This window comes from Oncorhynchus masou, chromosome 5, assembly GCF_036934945.1.
Source record: "Oncorhynchus masou masou isolate Uvic2021 chromosome 5, UVic_Omas_1.1, whole genome shotgun sequence".
NCBI lineage: Eukaryota > Metazoa > Chordata > Actinopteri > Salmoniformes > Salmonidae > Oncorhynchus > Oncorhynchus masou.
Genome location: NC_088216.1, coordinates 70,652,867 through 70,673,695, shown reverse-complemented (window position 1 = coordinate 70,673,695; position 20,829 = coordinate 70,652,867). Strand labels below are relative to the sequence as shown.

At 41.0% G+C, this 20,829-nt stretch overlaps 1 protein-coding gene across 1 annotated transcript; it reads right to left on the bottom strand.

Annotated features, from left to right (window-relative positions):
- Positions 1–12,346: 12,346 nt before the first annotated feature.
- Positions 12,347–17,809, bottom strand: LOC135540170 (opioid growth factor receptor-like). Its single transcript, XM_064966601.1, has 7 exons — positions 17,315–17,809; positions 16,494–16,520; positions 14,696–14,756; positions 13,358–13,388; positions 13,133–13,199; positions 12,828–12,976; positions 12,347–12,681 (listed from the first exon to the last, which is right to left on the bottom strand). Exons 1-7 carry the CDS (start codon positions 17,630–17,632, stop codon positions 12,432–12,434), a joined length of 903 nt encoding a protein of 300 aa, XP_064822673.1. The 5' UTR covers positions 17,633–17,809; the 3' UTR covers positions 12,347–12,431.
- Positions 17,810–20,829: the final 3,020 nt, after the last annotated feature.

Here is a 20,829-nt window from a genome sequence, read left to right as displayed (position 1 = left end):
AATCACCCTGTGACTTTCAACTGTAAATGTAAATAGATGTTATTGGGAATGTTTTTCATCATGACTGTAACGATCTTCTTCATCTGAGGAGGAGTATGAAAGACCGGACCATAACGCAGCATGGTAAGTGTCCATTTTATTGAAATATAACTGAACACTGAAATGCAAAATAACCAAAGTAAAACAATGAAAATCAAAACAGTTCTGTATGGTGAAACACAGACACAGAAAACAACTACCCACAACCCATAGTGGGAAAACAGGCTGCCTAAGTATGGTTCTCAATCAGAGACAACGATTGACAACTGCCTCTGATTGGGAACCATACCAGGCCAAACACATAGAAATCTTAACACACAGAACAAAACATAGAATGCCCACCCCAACTCACGCCCTGATCAAACTAAAATAGAGACATAAAAAAGGAACTAGGGTCAGGACATGACAATGACATAGGATCTTATGGTAAAATGCTCTTGTAGAGGTCTAACCATTTTTTAAATGACTTTCCCCCCCTATTTTTCTTATTCCTTTAGCCACATCATATTTTATGAATTTGTCACATTTGAAGAAACTAATTTTGAGGTCATTTAAATTCAACTGACTTTATGATACCATGTAATTTATATATTATGTGTACATTTCTTCTGTCAAAGTACCTTCACACGGTACAAGAATCACATGAAAGTAACTGATTAATTTCCTTCCTTGTAATGTAGATATGAATGTATTTGTGTATACACTTGTATGTTTTTAATCAAATTTTTCTAAGTAGAGAAATTATAGGTCATATATCTGGAATGGATAAATTGAGAATTGAGGAAACACCTTGATTGCTATAGCCTGAAGCCATTGAACAGTATGAACGGTTGTATCTATAGTATTGTTAATTACAGTTGACAATTGAAACATGTTCTGATTTTGATTCAACTTGTCCAATTAAACCTACTTTGACTACATTTGTCTTTGTCAGTAATGGGTAGTATATTTTGATCACTTCTTTATTGATTTGAGTTGCATGGAAATTAATGTCAGTGTGAACCACCTCTGGACAATTGTCCTGAGGCTTGTTGTGAGGAGCAGCCAGGTAGCAATGTAAGGGATCTCGTCCTCCTCTTCTGAGGAACTAGGGTCTTCTGAGGAGGAGAAGCGAGAAGGATCGGAAGACCAAAACGCAGCGTGGTAAGTGTCCATAATGTTTATTTTAAAAGATAAACTGAACACTACGAAATGCAAAACAATAAACGTGAAATGAACGAAACAGTGCCGTGTGGCGGCAAACACTGACACGGAAGACAAACACCCACCCCCCAAAACTGAATCCCCGGCTACCTAAGTATGATTCTCAATCAGGGACAACAATTGACAGCTGCCTCTGATTGAGAATCATACTAGGCTGAACTCAAAAACCAACATAGAAAAACAAACATAGACTGCCCACACAACTCCCCCCCCCCCAAAGGTGCGGAAAAACCTAAACCTATAGTGGAGGGTCTGAGTGGGTGTCTGTCCGCAGTGGCGGTTCTGGCGCGGGACGTGGACCCCACTCCACCATAGTCCTTCTCTGCCTCGCTATTCGCCTCCGTGGCCTCTTGAGAGCGGCGACCCTCGCAGCAGACCTCGGACTGGGGACCCTCGCCACGGGTCCCGAATGGACTGACGGCTCTGGCAGCTCCTGGCTGACTGACGGCTCTGGCAGCTCCTGGTTGTCTGACGGCTCTGGCAGCTCCTGGTTGACTGACGGCTCTGGCAGCTCCTGGCTGACTGACGGCTCTGGCAGGTACAGGCTGACTGACGGCTCTGGCAGCTCCTGGCTGACTGACGGCTCTGGCAGCTCCTGGTTGACTGATGGCTCTGGCAGCTCCTGGCTGACTGACGGCTCTGGCAGGTACTGGCTGACTGACGGCTCTGGCAGCTCCTGGCTGACTGACGGCTCTGGCAGCTCCTGGCTGACTGACGGCTCTGGCAGCTCCTGGCTGACTGACGGCTCTGGCAGCTCCTGGCTGACTGACGGCTCTGGCAGCTCCTGGTTGACTGACGGCTCTGGCAGCTCCTGGTAAGTGTCCATAATGTTTATTTTAAAACATAAACTGAACACTACGAAATACAAAACAATAAACGTGAAATGAACGAAACAGTCCTGTGTGGCGACAAACACTGACACGGAAGATTGATTGAGAACCATACTAGGCCGAACTCAAAAACCAACATAGAAAACCAAACATATACTGCCCACCCAACTTACGCCCTGACCATACTAAAACAGAGATAAAATAACAGAACTATGGTCAGAACGTGACAAGCAAGCCATCTCAACCAGTTGAGTCACCTCCAATGCAAAATTTGCATACACGTGTGAATCAGAAGGTCAAGATTTAGTGTGATTTTATTTTATTTGACTATTTAAAATAAACCCGGCAACAGATAAGTATACCAAACACTGTCATGGTTATAAGCACAACAAAGTCAAAGAACTTCAGTCTTGTAACCAAAGGCAGTTGTAATGTAGTCATGTAAACAGACAAACAAAAGCAATGTAGATTGGACATGAGACTTCTATGATTGAATTCGAGAATACTGAACAGAGGAGAGTACATTTATACCTGTAACATTTTCCAAAATATTTTTAGAGGATGCCAGTATAATTCCTCCTAAATATTGAGAACAGGAAGATGTCGGACTTACACCTCACCTCATAAAAGCTCAAAAGATACTTATTAATTCAAATCAGCTCAGTTTATACAAGCAAAATGTAATCACAAGTCTAAAAAAGCAGGTGTGTACTTTTAAGGCAAGTAGAATATTTTAAGCAGTAGAAGTATGATCTCGCTTCCAAAGGCAAGCAAGAATGATTATCAAAAACAATGACTGACCACCAGATCGCACAGTCCTACCAGTCTAGTCATTTAAAAATGTAATATTGAATGGATAAGATGGATTGGTACCCACACGATAAGTATACATAATAGATGACACTTCATCATGTCCTATTCCTTGTTTAATACTTGTTTAATATCCATTTCTTTGCCATTTTTTCCCTCCACCTTTTTATCTAGTATCTGGTTTCTCCACTGTCTCAATTTAGCTCTACAGAATTTACATTTACATTACATTTAAGTCATTTAGCAGACGCTCTTATCCAGAGCGACTTACAAATTGGTGAATTCACCTTCTGACATCCAGTGGAACAGCCACTGGATACTTTGTATGAATACTCCTCTTCTGAGCATTTTCACTGTTAAATAAAATCTGGCCTTAGCCTGTTATATATCCACATAACCTGTCTTCTCTTGGGTAGCAATGGGAGTCTTATTTGGTGTCTTACTGTATTATTTTTTACGCTTTTTGGATGGGCAGTTTCCTGGAATCGGCATTGGCTTTGGACAGGTTTTGGACTTAATCCAGCTCGGGGAGTCCTCTTTAGGAGATGGCCCTGTGGCTAGACCATCATCTGTCAGAACCTGGTTCGGGGAGCCCTCTTTAGGATGTGTCTCTGTGGCTGGAACCTCATTGGTCATAACCTGGCTCGGCAAATCCTCTTTAGGAGATGGCCGTGTGGCTGGACGCTCATTGGTCATAACCTGAATCTGGGATTCCTCTTTAGAAGATTGCCTTGTGGCTGGACCCTAATTGGTCATAACCTGGCTCGGGAACACCTCTTTAGGATGTGGCTCTGTGGCTAGACTCTCATTGGTCATAACCTGGCTTGGGGAGTCCTCTTTAGAAGCATTTCAAGGTCCTGGAGTGGCCTAGCCAGTCTCCAGATCTCAACCCCATAGAAAATCTTTGGAGGGAGTTGAAAGTCCGTGTTGCCCAGCAACAGCCACAAAACATCACTGCTCTAGAGGAGATCTACATGGAGGAATGGGCCAAAATACCAGCAACAGTGTGTGAAAACCTTGTGAAGACTTACAGAAAACGTTTGACCTCTGTCATTGCCAACAAAGGGTATATAACAAAGTATTGAGAAACTTTTGTTATTGACCAAATACTTATTTTCCACCATAATTTGCAAATAAATTCATTAAAAATCCAACAATGTGATTTTCTGGATATTGTTTTTCTCATTTTGTCTGTCATAGTTGAAGTGTACCTATGATGAAAATTACAGGCCTCTCTCATCTTTTTATGCGGGAGAACTTGCACAATTGGTGGCTGACTAAATACGTTTTTTTGCCCCAGTGTATATATATTCCCGCGACCCCTTAAAATCCTCCCGCGACCACCAGTATTTGCAAGAAGTCACATGGCCAGTGTTGAGGTAAATCATTGATATAAGCCTAATGATATGATCGTGTAGAATATATTTGTAGTTGTAAACAGTTTGGAAGTGTGTAGGCCTAACTAATGAGTGGTGAACATGAAATAGTAATCTGTAGTTGTAAACACATTCTCAAACATGTAACTGATGTATTGTGAACATGAAAAAAACTCATGTGTAGTTTGAATTGCATTGGCAATCTTGCAATTTAATATTTGCAAGCAATAATTGCATCTGTTCACCTACTCATTTGAATTGTGTGCTCTCAAGACTTTTGGCAGCGCCCTACTGTGACAAAAATATTTATTTATGTGGAAACAAAGATTTGCAAGCAAGGAGACTAGGAGAACACCCCATACAACAGCAATCAGATGATATAATCTAGAATATAAAACAGTGAGGCGCCACCTAACCCTCTGTTCAGAAGGTTAAATCAAGATTCAATTTTGTGATGTAGATGTACTGTATTGACAATGAAACAGCATGGCCGACAACCAGACCGCCGTTGTCCGCCATAGGAAGCAAAATGGTGAGCATTGCATTTGCAACTCATAAATTAATACAATAAAACTTCAGCCACGCTGATCCTCAACACAGGGGCCCCTCAGGGGTGCGTGCTCAGTCCCCCCCTGTACTCCCTGTTCACTCATGACTGCACAGCCAGGCATCATTAAGTTTTCCGATGGCACAACAGTGGTAGGCCTGATAACCGACAACGACGAGACAGCCTATAGGGAGGAGGTCAGAGACTTGGTCGTGTGGTGCCAGGACAACCTCTCCCTCAACGTGACCAAGACAAAGGAGATGATTGTGGACTACAGGAAAAAGAGGACTGAGCACGCCCCCATTCTCATCGAACGGGCTGCAGTGGAGCAGGTTGAGAGCGTCAAGTTCCTTGGTGTCCACATCACCAACAAACTAACATGGTTCAAGCACACCAAGACAGTCGTGAAGAGGGCACAACAAAACCTATTCCCCCTCAGGAGACTGAAAATATTTGGCATGAGTCCTCAGATCTTCAAAAGGTACTACAGCTGTACCATTGAGAGCATCACTGCCTGGTATGGCAACTGCTCGGCCTCTACAGAGGGTAGTGCGTACGTACGGCCCAGTACATCGCTGGGGCCAGGCTTCCTGCCATCCAGGACCACTATACCAGGCGGTGTCAGAGGAAGGTCCTAAAAATTGTCAAAGACTCCAGCCACCCTAGTCATAGACTGTTCTCTCTGCTACCTCACAGCAAGCAGTACCGGAGCACCAAGTCTAGGTCCAAGAGGCTTCTAAACAGATTATCATCTATGCTTAGTCCCTTTAATAACTCTACCTACATGTACATATTACCCAAAATAACCGGAGACCCAGCACATTGACTCTGTACCGGTACCCCCTGTATATCGTCTCGATATTGTTATTTTACTGCTGCTCTTTAATTATTTGTTACTTTTATTTCTTATTCTTATCCATCTTTTTTAAACTGCATTGTTGGTTAGGGGCTCGTAACTAAGCATTTCACAGTAAGGTTGTACCTGTTGTATTCGGCGCATGTGACTAATAAATTTGATTTTTGATCATCAAATCAACAAGGCTATCTATGCTTTGTTTAATACACTGAATGCACTTAAACAAACTTAAACATACCAAAAAACATTTGTCCAATCAATGTTGATAAATATCATGTGACTGTCCATGGTACTGATTTCCGTGTGTGTGCGCACGCACGCAAGTAAGTAAAACAAAAAATGTTGACTTACTTTACTTGTAGACTAATTGAATGTCAATGCCATCCTCCTTTCTTTCATGTTGGCAAAATGGTCTATGGCTCTGTCATACAGTACACTTTTAGTTTTTGTTGTCATAGGCTACCTAACTAAAATGCTTGCTACTAGCCTAAGTTCCTCAAATGGGCAACAATGAACCAGCTAAGTTAGTGAGTTAGATAGCTAGTTAACGTGAGCCTACTGGGCTCCATCTAGGCTTATTGAACTTCAACCGTCTCAGGCCAGTGGTACAACATATTCATTTATGGTTAGATAAGAATCGCCCTCATAGTCATTGGCCTGTACAGATAATTAAGTCAAAACCACAAATCCAAATCCCCATCTCCATCCATGCCTCATAATATAAGGTAAACTGCCCAGGTTTCAAACAATTATGGAACAGGAAAAATATAGCGATGCTAATAATAGGCCTAACCGTTTTCTGGTAGATGGAAAGGCTTTTCCAAAAACCTTCTTATTTAAATATTAACTAGCTACAAAGTAGCCTACCTGGCAGAATGATGATTATTTGCATCAATCCAGTGGCCATTTGTTTTGAAAACTCCATCTCATGTGCACTACAGAAACCTGTGGATAACCTCCTATCAGCCTAATTACTTATGCTAGGGCGGCACAGAGAGATAAATTATTATCATCATCATTATCATTTTTATTGGTCAAATATTTTGGAAAGCCTGGCTTCCCTTGGCATACATGAATACACGCTACTGATGCACACAGGATGGCAGATCTCCAGGAAGAGGGTTAGGTAGCACTGTTGTAACCTATGTAAGTACTAGCTCGTATTCATTGGTGCGGACCTTAGCAAAATTCCCTTTTGCAATGGAAAACTAGGTAGTCCCTTGCAGTTTCAGTCCATTTTCATTCTGTTTGGTGCCTAATGAATACGACCCTGTACTGTCTCCAGCCAAGTCCCAGGCTTTTGTGGGCACACTGCCCCATGACGGCTCATTTGCACTTTTATAGTTTCAGTTTTGTTTTCATGTGTAGAGAGCAGTCTTAAGCATTGACCGTTGACCAATGGCCGATTCAGATTCTACTCTATGAATTCAGAAAGACACTGGAAAGATCAAAAAGAATAATGTGAAGGACTGGTCGTGGTCTCCCATCTCATTTGGCTGTAGTGTCTTTAGATTCTAATAAAAAATGTAACCTGTATTTAACTAGGCAAGTCAGTTAAGAACAAATTCTTATTCACAATGACGGCCTCCACTGGCCCAACCCGGACAACGCTGTGCCAATTATGCGGTGCCATATGGGACTACCAATCACGGCATGTTGTGATACAGCCTGGATTCAAACCAGGGTGTATCACAACACAAGACAGGGGCCTGTCTAATGTTTTTCTGGCTTCTTCTGAAATAAATAATTGAGACACATGGTCTGGAAAACTTTCAATAACTTTAACAGGGAAGTCAGATATTTTGGAAGCTTGTGCAGCAAAGCTTTGTAAACAAAAAGGAATAAATGTAGTGAATTTAGAAAGGTCCAGCCAACCTTCTGATAAAGGATGCAATAATAAGTATTCAAACCTGTCACATGATAAAGCAAAGTGCACTATGGTACACTGCATCCAAAGGTTTTAGAGTAGAGACTGATAAATAAATGTAACCATAATCAAGAGCTGGCAGGAAAGTTTAATGTACAATTGCTTCCTGGATAGGTCTATAAATATGGCAGCACAGTGATTCCTATTTCTACAAGGCAAGATAGTTTAGAAATTGGGCAGTAGTTATCTAGGTCAGGAGGATCCCCACCTTTGTGAAGGGGGAGGACATGTGCCACCTTTTAGATCTTAGGTATAGCAGTGTAATGTGTGCCCTAAGAGTCGGGGAGCAAGTTCAGGGAGTGAGTGTTTTAATAAATAAATGTGACATAATACAAAAGAAGAAACCAGGAACAAGCACAAACATGACATTAGAACAGAAACAATAAGGCCTGGGGAAGGAACCAAAGACAGTGACATACTCTTTTTATTCACCTTTATTTAACCAGGTAGACCAGTTGAGAACAAGTCCTCATTTACAACTGCGACCTGGCCAAGATAAAGCAAAGCAGTGCGACAAAAACAACAACACGGTTACACATAAACAAACGTACAGTCATTAACACAATAGACAAATCTTGTACAGTGTGTACAAATGTAAAAGATTAGGGAGGTAAGGCAATAAATAGGCCAGGGAGGTGAAATAATTACAATTTAGCATTAATACTGGAGTGATAGATGTGCAGATGATGATGTGCAAGTGGAGATACTGGGGTGCAAAAGAGCAAGAGGATAAGTAACAATATGGGGATGAGGTAGTTGGGTGTGCTATTTACAGATTGGCTGTGTACAGGTACAGTGATCAGTAAGCTGCTCTGACAGCTGATGCTTAAAGTTAGAGAGGGAGATATACGACTCCAGCTTCGGTGATTTTTGCAAATCGTTCCAGTCATTGGCAGCAGAGAACTGGAAGGAAAGGGACCAGAGGCTGTCATAACCCACTAGGGAAATGGGGGGGTGGAGTTTCCAGAATATAGATGGATTTCCGACATTCTCAGATACAAAATTCAAGAAGTATGTTGACTTTGCTTTTCTAACCAGAGTAAGACATCTATTTCTCAAATGTCTAAAGGATGTCTGCCAGTCAGAGGTAGAATCAGTCAATCTAGCCTTAGCCCAAGCTAAGTTTCGTTCATGAAATCTTTCAGCATGAACCATGAGTTAGAGCTGTCAGAGATAGAGGACACAGCCGTCCAATCATACAACCCCAGGTCATACAGGAAATGCTTCTCATTGAAAGTTCTAAAATGTCTCTTTGTAATAATGCTTGGATGTGATTTAGGTTGCTTAGTATCTCTAATGCAGCCAATGAGACAATGGTCACTGACCGGACAATGGTCACTGACTGGAGAGACTATGACAGAGACAGGGAAAAGGGACAAATCCAGGAGCAGAGACAGGGACAGAGGCAGTGAGAGAGTAGTCTGGCTAACACCTAAATCGAAGTCTTTCTGTCAGCCAAGCTAGGGAGAGGGAGCCTAACAGAATAAATATTACTGACTAGAGCACAAGACTGGGACTGAGACAGGGAGAGAGTTAGAGAGGGACAAACACAGAGACAGCTGGGACAGGAGCAAGAGCAAAGAATTGACAAAAAAGAACGTCCCAAAGGAGAGTGCTAAAACTGTAGAAGTGGAAACTGACAAAAATACATTGCAATAACCAGGTCCAACCTTTTTATGTGAGTAAAGAGTAAAGTACATGTCGGATAAAACACGTCATGACAGGCCTGATGAAAAAATAAAGATTTTTGTGTAAACTTTTCAAATGTCCATAAAACAAATACACTACACAAGGTTGGATCTTTTTGTGTCTGTAAAATGAATTACGTGAGAAATGTCAATGGAAATGCTTTTATGTGTGCAAATATTGATATCAATTATGATGAACTTCACAGGGTGGTGAAATTGCAAGATCCTACAGCTTGATCCTCCTTTCCAAAAATATCGAGGATCTTATTCTGGTGACATGATAATCGATGTTTGGCTGCCACCTGACAAATAATCTCGCTCCTTTGTCCATAATAATAATCTCATCATGTAGGCTATACGTGCGCTCTAGTCAAGAAGGCGCAGATAGCACTGTTGGCTAGAGCGCACGTGCCAATACCAGACTATATAAATCAAACATCAGTAGAGTTGAAATTGTGAGGGAAACTCATTTACATTAAAAAAATGTATTTGGTGCATGGGAATTTAAACACAAAATGTATTTTTTATGCGCAGTACGTCATCACACACAACCTTTTATCTGCAACAAGTCAATTTGACGAAAGCACATCTCTGGTGGGAAAATGGGCATATTGTTTTTATGCAGATTTGAGAATATTGGCATGAAAATCTGCACATATTGTTTTTATGCAGATTGGAGAATACTGGCATGAAAATCTGCACATATTGTTTTTATGCAGATTGGAGAATACTGGCATGAAAATCTGCACATATTGTTTTTATGCAGATTTTAGAATATTCACACGAAAATTTGTTGCCAATTGGATGGAAACCTAGCTACTGTTTTTCTTTTGTGGACAACTTTTCACTGTAGTAAATTAATCACACTTTCAGCATCATAACTGTATGCAAATAGATGTTATTGGGAATTAAGGATTTGAAGGTACAATGCTCTTGTAGTTGAAAGTTCTGAACATCTTTGTAGTCATTGTGCCACTTCATATTTTATGATTTTTGTCACATTTGAAAAAACTGATTTTGAGGTCATTTAAATTCAACTGAGTTTATGGTACCATGTCATTTATATATTACGTATACTTTTCTTCTGTCTAAGCATCACATGGAAGTAACTGATTAACTCCCTCACCTTCCTTGGTACATAAATATGAATGTATTTGTGTACATACTGGTATATTTTAATCACAATTTAAAAAAAGTAGAGGAATAAAAAGCCATATATCTGGAATGGATATTGTGAGAATTTTAAACACATTGATTGCTATAGTAATAAGTTATTGGAAACAGTATGTGATTGTATGTTCAGCAGTAAAGCACTGATTGGTTGTCTCTATTAGGTTGGGGTCAATTCCATTTTAATTCCAGTTAATATTATTCAGAAGTAAACCAAATTCCAAATCCAAATTTTTCTCATTTATAAGCGTTGAAAATAATTGGAATTTCAGTGTACTTCTCAAGTTGATTTGAATTAAAATGGAATTGACACCAACCCTGGTATCTATAGTATTGCTAATTGCAGTTGACAATTGTCATTGAAACATAAAATAAAATAAGTAAATTCACATTTATTTTCTTGTCACGCCTTCTCCTGCTCAAAAGCGCCAGGCTCCCCAGCATTACTCACTCCTGCCACCATCAGTACGCACACCTGCCTTCCCCGTCACAGGCATCAGCAATTATTGGACTCACCTGGACTCAATCACCTGGGTCATTACCTCCCCTATATCTGTCTGTTCCCAAGCTTTGTTCCCTGCTTCAGGATTCGTGTTTGTTTGTCTTTGCATACCAGGTTCTGACGCTGTCTCTGTCCTGTTTGATGTCTGTTCCATATTGAAAGTTCTACTCCCCGTACCTGCTTCTCTTCTCCAGCGTCAGTCTTACAGACTCCTGAAGCCTCGGGGAGCATCGGGGAGTGCTGGCTTTCCGGTTGGTGGTGACGTTGGGTCCGGGGGCCGCCGCTGATGGAATCGGGGGTGCCTAAGTCAGCTCGTCAGGCTTCCACGCCGAGCTGGCTCGAGAGGTTTTCTTGTCCCGGTTGGCTCAGGAGGTGCCCATCCCATGTCAGGCCTCAGCTGGTTTGCCGAGCTCCCACTCCCCCGCCAGTTCATGTCATACTTGTTATTTCTCCCTTCATCTCCCTTTTTTTCTACTGTGTTATTGACTTGTTAATTGTTTACTCCATGTGTAACTCTGCGTTGTCTGTTCACACTGCTATGCTTTATCTTGGCCAGGTCGCAGTTGCAAATGAGAACTTGTTCTCAACTAGCCTACCTGGTTAAATAAAGCTGAAATAAAAAATAAAATAAAAATAGTGCAGGGCATGTGTGAATACTCTAATCAATCTTCACATTATCTCAAACACTCAATCTTTCCCTGGAGTAACTTTTCCTTTGCTGGGAATGGCAGTTTTTCTTCAGGTGTCTTACTCAATTAATTTTCACAGGACATACTAATATTGTCCTCTGAAACCTCTGCTTGATTCACTCTCTTCTTGCTTTTCTGCAGCTCCCTTATTGTTTCTATCATCATCGTCTTTATTAGTCTTTTCCTCTGAAATTCTTCTAAGTTTAAGGTTATGCTCTGTTTGCTTATGTCTAGCTCGCTTTCTCCAATCATCGGTAATTGTCTCTGAAACTACACCACTAGGTCCACATTCTGATTGCTTAATAGCTGCAGATATTATTTTCAGAGAATCAGTAGTGGGGCGCTAGAGTCGGTGGGTAGTTAAAGAGCTCCCGTTACCAAATACTCCATAACTGGACTGAGCAGTATCATTTTACATAATTGGTCGACACTCAGAGGATGAATCAGCACTGGTGTTTTGATACCTTCCACTAGTAGTCTTTGAGGCCTGACTGGTACCTTTGTTTCTCTAAGTGTAACTAGTCGCTAGACCACGCAACTATCATGAGGTATGGATACCCGTGTCAACCACACATTGTTTGGCGTCCCCAATCGCACTAAGTCACTAACATAATTTCCCATTACACTCCTATCCGTTGGCTTACCCTTGTTAACATAGTGAGACAGACTAATGACTGGTAGTGTTGTCATCACTGTCATCTGAGTATATGCCATTCTGTTTCGGATCTGGTTTCAGATCAATTGGGTTCTTATTATGTGGGAATGTCCCTTCCCTAAATGTACACTTGATCTTCTTAGGGCACGACAAACTGATGTTTGACCTCATAGAGCTTATAGGCATACTCAACTAATTCCTTGCGTTGTTGCTGAACAATGACAGCGGAAATGAAGTAGTTGAGCACGCTCTCCTTCACATTGTACAGGTTGCCTTTGACAAGAGTTTCCTCCAGGAAGAAGTGGACGAGTGGGGCCTGGTAGTGGGGGAACCCCAGAGTGCCCAGGCACTTCAGGATGCGGGTGATGCACAGGTTGTTGTGAGTATTTCTATCATGAATGAAAACACAAGAACAACAAAAATACAAGGATACTGTTATTCTCAGTAGGTTAATTTGAAAACTGAAATTGTAGCTATTATGTATCGCAATCACTATAAAATAACAGTTAAATGACCCAATGAAGAACTTGCTAACCTGTCCAGGTTGTCAAATCTGTCACGCCAGTTATCAGCACATCGCACTTCCCCTGATGAGTCATTTGACAGCTGGATGCCGTAGAAGTCCAGCATGAGCTTGTATGACTTGACCAGCCTCTTCTTCGCAGTTTCATCTTGAAGGAAAGCCTGAGGAAGAAGCGGATTGTCAGTCAGGACAATAATGGACACAATATATTTTCATTCATTTCTATGCCCCCAGTCAATAAATAAGACTTTTGTAAATGTAGAGAACACTTTCTTTCCTCAGAAACTACTATATTTCTTGCCTATGCAACAAAGTACCTCAATTTCCTTCTTGGTGAGTTCTTTGGCTCGATAATTCATTCCTCGTTCTTGAAGAGGGAACAACCTAAATCAAATGTTTGTTTAAAAAAGATCTATATTTTAAAGAAAATAATTGAATTATTACAAATTATTAAAAAATAATTAAAAGCCCATATAAATGTTAAGGAAACTGACCATTGTATGTATGAGTGAACTCTTTCCAGTTTTGAATATTTCCCATACCAGTTATTGTGAAAGTCCTCAATGTAGATACCTTATCAGAGAAAAGGTTGCAGTTACAAATGCCCATGAATTGGAGTCTTGTCAAATCTACACGGCATTCAATAAACAGTATACAGTGCATCCAGAAAGTATTCAGACCCCTTGACTTTTTTACAGACCTATTCTAGAATTGATTCAATTGGTTTTTCCCCTCAATCTACACACAATACTAATAATTACCAAAGCGAAAACAGGATTTCATAAATGTATTTCTCCCATTCTTCTCTACAGATCCTCTCAAGCTCTGTCAGGTTGGATGGGGATCGTTAGCCGTACAGCTATTTTCAGTTCTCTCCAGAGATGTTTGATCGGGTTCAAGTCCGGACTCTGGCTGGCCACTCAACGACATTCAGAGACTTGTCCCAAAGCCACTCCTGCATTGTCTTGGCTGTGTGCTTAGGGTCATTGTCCTGTTGGAAGGTAAACCTTCACCCCAGTCTGAGGTCCAGGTTTCCTCCAGAAGTGACGCTTTGCATTCAGGCCAAAGAGTTCAATCTTGGTTTCATCAGACCAAAGAATCTTGTTTCTCATGGTATGAGACTCTTTCTGTGCCTTTTTGGCAAACTCCAAGCAGGCTGTCATGTGCCTTTTACTCAGTAGTGGTTTCCGTCTGGCCACTCTACCATAACGGCCTGATTGGTGGAGTGCTGCAGAGATGGTTGTCCTTCTGGAAGGTTCTCCGATCTTCACAGAGGAACTCTAAAGTTCTGTAGAGTTCACCTCGCTGACCAAGGCCCTTCTCCCTCAATTGCTCAGTTTGGCCGGGCGGCCAGCTCTAGGAAGAGTCTTGGTGCTTCCAAACTTCTTCCATTTAAAAATGATGGAGGGCACTGTGTTTTTGGGGACCTTCAATGCTGCAGACATTTTTTTGGTACCCTTCCACAGATCTGTACCTCAACACAATCCTGTCTCGAAGCTATACGGTCAATGCCTTCAACCTCATGGCTTGGTTTTTGCTCAGACATGCACTGTCAACTGTGGGGCCTTATATAGACAGGTATGTGACTTTCAAAATCATGTCCAATCATTTGAATTTACCACAGGTGGACTCCAATCAAGTCGTAGAAACATCTCAAGGATGATCAATGGAAACAGGATGCACCTGAGCTCAATTTCGAGTCTCATAGCAAAGGGTCTGAATACTTATGTAAGTAAGGTATTTCTGTTTTCGCTTTGTCATTATGGGGTACTGTGTATATATTTCAGAGGATTTATATTTATTTAACCCATTTTAAAATATGACTGTAACCTAACAAAATGTGGAATAAGTCAAGGGGTCTGACACTGTAGATTACTTACCATCAGGGGAGGAGGCCCTCTGTCCAAGGTAGAACTGTAAATTAGGCATATGCCTATCATCCTGAAAAGAAGATGCAATGCAAATTCAGAATAGGGAAAGTTCTTAGTTAGATGCCTGAATTTCTACAGTACATGATTCATATCAGAGATTTTGTGAAGAGAATGAGGACTTTGCATATCCCTTGCTGCATTTCTGAAATTGTTAAACCTGTATGACTGAAAACACATTTTCTGAACTCACTCCATGAGTTGAGAAAATGGCAGATACTGTAAATGCCTGACCTGAACAATACTGATAGGCCCACGAGTCTGAGCTCAATGTGTAAAGGGAACTGTTTGGAAGAGAACTGGAAGGGAACTGTTTGGAAGAGAACTGGAAGGGAACTGTTTGGAAGGGAACTGGAAGGGAACTGTTTGGAAGAGAACTGGAAGGGAACTGTTTGGAAGAGAACTGGAAGGGAACTGTTTGGAAGGGAACTGGAAGGGAACTGTTTGGAAGGGAACTGGAAGGGAACTGTTTGGAAGGGAACTGGAAGGGAACTGTTTGGAAGGGAACTGGAAGGGAACTGTTTGGAAGGGAACTGGAAGGGAACTGTTTGGAAGAGAACTGGAAGGGAACTGTTTGGAAGGGAACTGGAAGGGAACTGTTTGGAAGAGAACTGGAAGGGAACTGTTTGGAAGAGAACTGGAAGGGAACTGTTTGGAAGGGAACTGGAAGGGAACTGTTTGGAAGAGAACTGGAAGGGAACTGTTTGGAAGAGAACTGGAAGGGAACTGTTTGGAAGGGAACTGGAAGGGAACTGTTTGGAAGGGAACTGGAAGGAACTGTTTGGAAGGGAACTGGAAGGGAACTGTTTGGAAGGGAACTGGAAGGGAACTGTTTGGAAGAGAACTGGAAGGGAACTGTTTGGAAGAGAACTGGAAGGAACTGTTTGGAAGGGAACTGGAAGGGAACTGTTTGGAAGGGAACTGGAAGGGAACTGTTTGGAAGAGAACTGGAAGGGAACTGTTTGGAAGGGAACTGGAAGGGAACTGTTTGGAAGAGAACTGGAAGGGAACTGTTTGGAAGAGAACTGGAAGGGAACTGTTTGGAAGGGAACTGGAAGGGAACTGTTTGGAAGAGAACTGGAAGGGAACTGTTTGGAAGGGAACTGGAAGGGAACTGTTTGGAAGAGAACTGGAAGGGAACTGTTTGGAAGGGAACTGGAAGGGAACTGTTTGGAAGGGAACTGGAAGGGAACTGTTTGGAAGAGAACTGGAAGGGAACTGTTTGGAAGAGAACTGGAAGGGAACTGTTTGGAAGGGAACTGGAAGGGAACTGTTTGGAAGAGAACTGGAAGGGAACTGTTTGGAAGAGAACTGGAAGGGAACTGTTTGGAAGGGAACTGGAAGGGAACTGTTTGGAAGAGAACTGGAAGGGAACTGTTTGGAAGGGAACTGGAAGGGAACTGTTTGGAAGGGAACTGGAAGGGAACTGTTTGGAAGGGAACTGGAAGGGAACTGTTTCACTAGCTTCATAGGCTGGATACCATTCTACCACTGACATAATCTTACTCTAGCAAACTTTATGAGCCATATCTAATAATGCCCTACATTTATATGAAGGTATGAAATATAGACTATAATCAATATTCCTGCCTATCAACTCAATACAACTCCTCAACATGTGACATCCAATGATGCCGTACAAATGCAACGTTTACTAAATGGCATCTAATAATAGTTAAATATTGATGAATGTCCCTCAATAAACCTGTTTATAAACATGGTAGTATATAAGAAATGAGAACATACTTACTTGCTGCCTTGTTGACCGAATGGTGTACTGAGTAAATACAAAAAAGGAACATTCTTAATGGGGCAATCAGCAGTAGAACAGCAAAGCACTCTCCCCACCCTGTTTCCGTAAAGAGCTGAGGGATGGGGAGGGAGAAATGTAACCACTTTCAAATTCAAAGACAGAGCTATGGATGAGCTGACCATCCATTATATCATTCCAGTTTTAACCATGTGTGTTTACATTTACTTTGTTTACAAACATTGGAGTAAAACAAGCTTATATTTTGAGGTTCTGGTTGGGTAAGACAGTTGAACTAAGCTCACAAATCATTTATAAGTTATATTCTTCAAGAATCAATGGGAACATATCATTAATTTATAAGTACAAATATGAATGTAGCAACTGCAGCTAGCCCCTTTAAGCAATGTGAAGTGGTGCAAAATGACAGTATTGAAACATAATGATACATATGTATAACACTGCTCTACAGACTTGGGGCTATGAGAGGGTACAAGAGGTGGAGCCTTGGATCAAGCATTTCATATAGGCCTAATTCAATAAACACACACAGATCTTCAACATCACAGAAAACCAATGATCCTAAACTCCAATCTACAGCCTAATTAGCCTACTCATCATGTCATTATGGTTATTTACATGTAACAAATATTTCAGATGTAAATGTTTCTTTGGAATATTATATTTATTTAATCCCAGCTGTATTTTATGGTGGAACCTAGGCCTACTGTGTCATCATCATTCTCTGAAACTTTACAAACTCATCAGCTGAGACCACATGCACCAACGTATCGTCAGGGCCAAGAGGCCTGAATACTTACATTGTTGGTTCTCTTACGACTTGTTTCTTCACTTGTTGGATCCTCCCATGTTGAGTCGTACTCGCAGTAGTACTCGTTGGTGTCCTGGATGAGTTCTGAATGATCAGGAGGACAATTTGGGATGATCAATCTCCAGGCATGTATGGGGAGTATAATTAAACGCCAGAAGGCGCGTTTAAGCAGAGTAGAGCAATAGAATCCGTTTAGCCATAACCAAAACCGTTCAATCCTGGGACACATCCTACATTTTCGTCTCAGCTCAGCAAACAATTTGACTATCGCTGGCAGCGTTCTCCCTGTTTGAATAGCCATAGACATAGAATTGATTATATTCTATGGGAATAGCCCTAGCCAGGCGCACACCATGGCGTAATAAGATAATATTCTATTAAAAAAGCTATTAAAAACGTTACAAATGTTAACAGTCGTTAAGATGAATAAAATCAAGACGAGTTTAGCATGCCACCACGATATCTTGCATTCGGAGAATATCTGTACACTTTCAGTTTCGTTTTTTACATTTTACATCATGTGTGCCACCAGTTTTTAAAACACGTCATATAAACACCAGCCAATCCAGCACACTGAGTTATTTAGCAGGCATTGGAGACAATAGGCTGAAGTGACGTTAATCGAAATAATAATTTATTGGGGATTGTTTTGTTTTTTCTTCATTAATCCTATGAACACTTGTGGGATTTTATGGTTGGCAATAGGTCAATAACTGAAGGATAGAGTGACTTTATGGACCTGCTATGGACCTATGATCTCTTGCTCTCTACTGTGTGTCATTTAAAAAATATAAAATGACAATCAATTAGAATTTGAGTCTGTCAACAAATTCACTCACACACGATTAGCTAATTTCTCAAACCAATATGAACTGGAGATTACATGAAGCTCTATGCCAAAATAACATTGATTGCAATGAAAATACTGAAACAGAATTAATTCTGTAAAATGTGGATACATACCATCAGAGATGGGACCACCCCAGTGGCGATTTTAGCATGTAAATCTAGGTAGGGCAAAAAATAAATTCATGTGCAAATACACAACACTAAACAATACATTAATTGCACTATAACTGTGACAAACAGTGCCCACAAACTGTTTGGGCCTACACAAAGCTGTCTGGCAGCGAAACAGTTCATTCAGCCTCATTTATTGCCTTTAAAAAAACATAGCTGATATGGCTGACTTGAGGTTTCTACTGACATTTGAGATGTACAACTATGGCATAAGTGGACGACAAGCGGATAAGAGGCAATCCGTAATTTCGATTATGACATCAATGAGCGAGCTAGGACGGACATTTTCAATATAACTTTTTGTTCAGCACTTTTGAAATGTACAGCGACAGAATTCAGAACATGGGCCGTTCTTACAGTGTTCTCCCTAAACAGTAGGCGAAATTAAGAGGTGAAAATATACCAAATGAATAGGGTGAGGCACATAGGCTATTAACAGCTTACTACACAACATACACTTAGTATTACTTTCTAATCTGCATTCTACATATCTTCCTGGCATATTACATAATTTATGCAGTAGCATATAAGATATACATTTTTGGACTCACCTTGTTGTGCTGTGCTCACTTGAACAGGAAAGTGGCGCAGCAGTCCTTTGTGGGCAAATTCTGTCATCAAACTTTGTCATCACTGTGTTAACAAACCTCCAGACGAGCTTCAATGCCATACAACACTCCTTTTGTGGCCTCCAACTGCTCTTAAATGCAAGTAAAACTAAATGCATGCTATTCAATCGATCACTGCCCGCACCTGCCCACTGTCCAGCATCACTACTCTGGACGGCTCTGACTTAGAATACGTGGACAACTACAAATACCTAGATGTCTGGTTAGACTGTAAACTCTCCTTCCAGACTCACATTAAGCATATCCAATCCAAAATTAAATCTAGAATCGACTTCCTATATTGCAACAAAGCATCCTTCACTCATGCTGCCAAACATACCCTCGTAAATCCTCAACTTCGGCAATGTCATCTATAAAATCTATCACAGTGCCATCCGTTTTGTCACCAAAGCCCCATACACTACTCACCACTGCGACCTGTACACTTTCATTGGTTGGCCCTCGCTTCATACTCATCACCAATCTCACTGGCTACAGATTATCTACAAGTCTCTGCTCGGTAAAGCCCCGCCTCATCTCAGCTCACTGGTCACCATAGCAGCACCCACTCGTAGCACGCGCTCCAGCAGGTATATCTCACTGGTCACCCCCAAAGCCAATTCCTCCTTTGGTCGCCTTTCTTTACAGTTCTCTGCTGCCAATGACTGAAACGAACTGCAAAAATCACTGAAGCTGGAGACTCATATCTCCCTCACTAGTTTTAAGCACCAGCTGTCAGAGCAGCACACATATCACTGCACCTGTACATAGCCCACCTGTACATAGCCCAACTGTAAACAGCCCATCTATCTATCTCATCCCCTTACTGTATTTATTTTATTTATCTTGCTCCTTTGCACCCCAGTATCTCTACTTGCACATTCATCTTCTGCACATCTACCATTCCAGTGCTTAATTGCTATATTGTAATTACTTCGCCACCATGGCCTATTTATTGACTTTTCTCCCTTATCTTACCTCATTTGCACTCACTGTATATAGACTTTTTGTTTTCTTTTTTTCTACTGTATTATTGACTGTATGTTTTGTTTATTCCATGTGTAACTCTGTGTTGTTGTATGTGTCAAATTGCTATGCATTATCTTGGCCAGGTGGCAGTTGCAAATGAGAACTTGTTCTCAACTAGCCTACCTGGTTAAATAAAGGTGAAATAAAGGTGAAATAAAAAAATTAAAATAAAAGTCTGGAATTCTCTGGATTTATGGTGCTTTCAAGACAACTGGAAACTCTGTTAAAAAAAGGTTGAATCATGTAGACGGCAGTGATCGTCAGGTCGTAACTCTAGAAAGAGGCCCGAGTTCCGGATTTACAATTCCGAGTTGAATGAAAGTTCAAAACTTATGTTCCCAGTCGTAGCTCGTTTTTCCTGAGTTCCCAGTTGTCTTGAACTCACTAAAGTCAGATTTTGCAGTTCAGTGTTAACAGTTGTTTTGAATGCAGCACAAATCATGCTTCATTGACAGAATGGCCAATTTGTTTAATTTTAAACTAGGAAAAGAGACCCTTAATTTAGACTTGGGACCACACAGCCAATGAATAGCAGGCTAATGATTGCTTTGCAATGCTTGCAGTTAGCCACTGATTCCTTTCAAACCACTCATAGTTGAATTTGCAATTTCCAACTTGTTGTGTAATGTTTATGTCCAATGGCCTATGAGCACAGATACATTTTATCTATAATTTCTCTTCATATGACAAGGATTAAGAAGGACTTGCTAGTAGATTGTCGACTTGATTCATGATGATGACTGCTAGCTAAGATTTTGAAACGATGATCAGTCCAATCAAAGCTACTGTAGATATAACGTGATTTGATGTCATTTTATCTATCACCAATGACCTTGAGCCTTCTTGG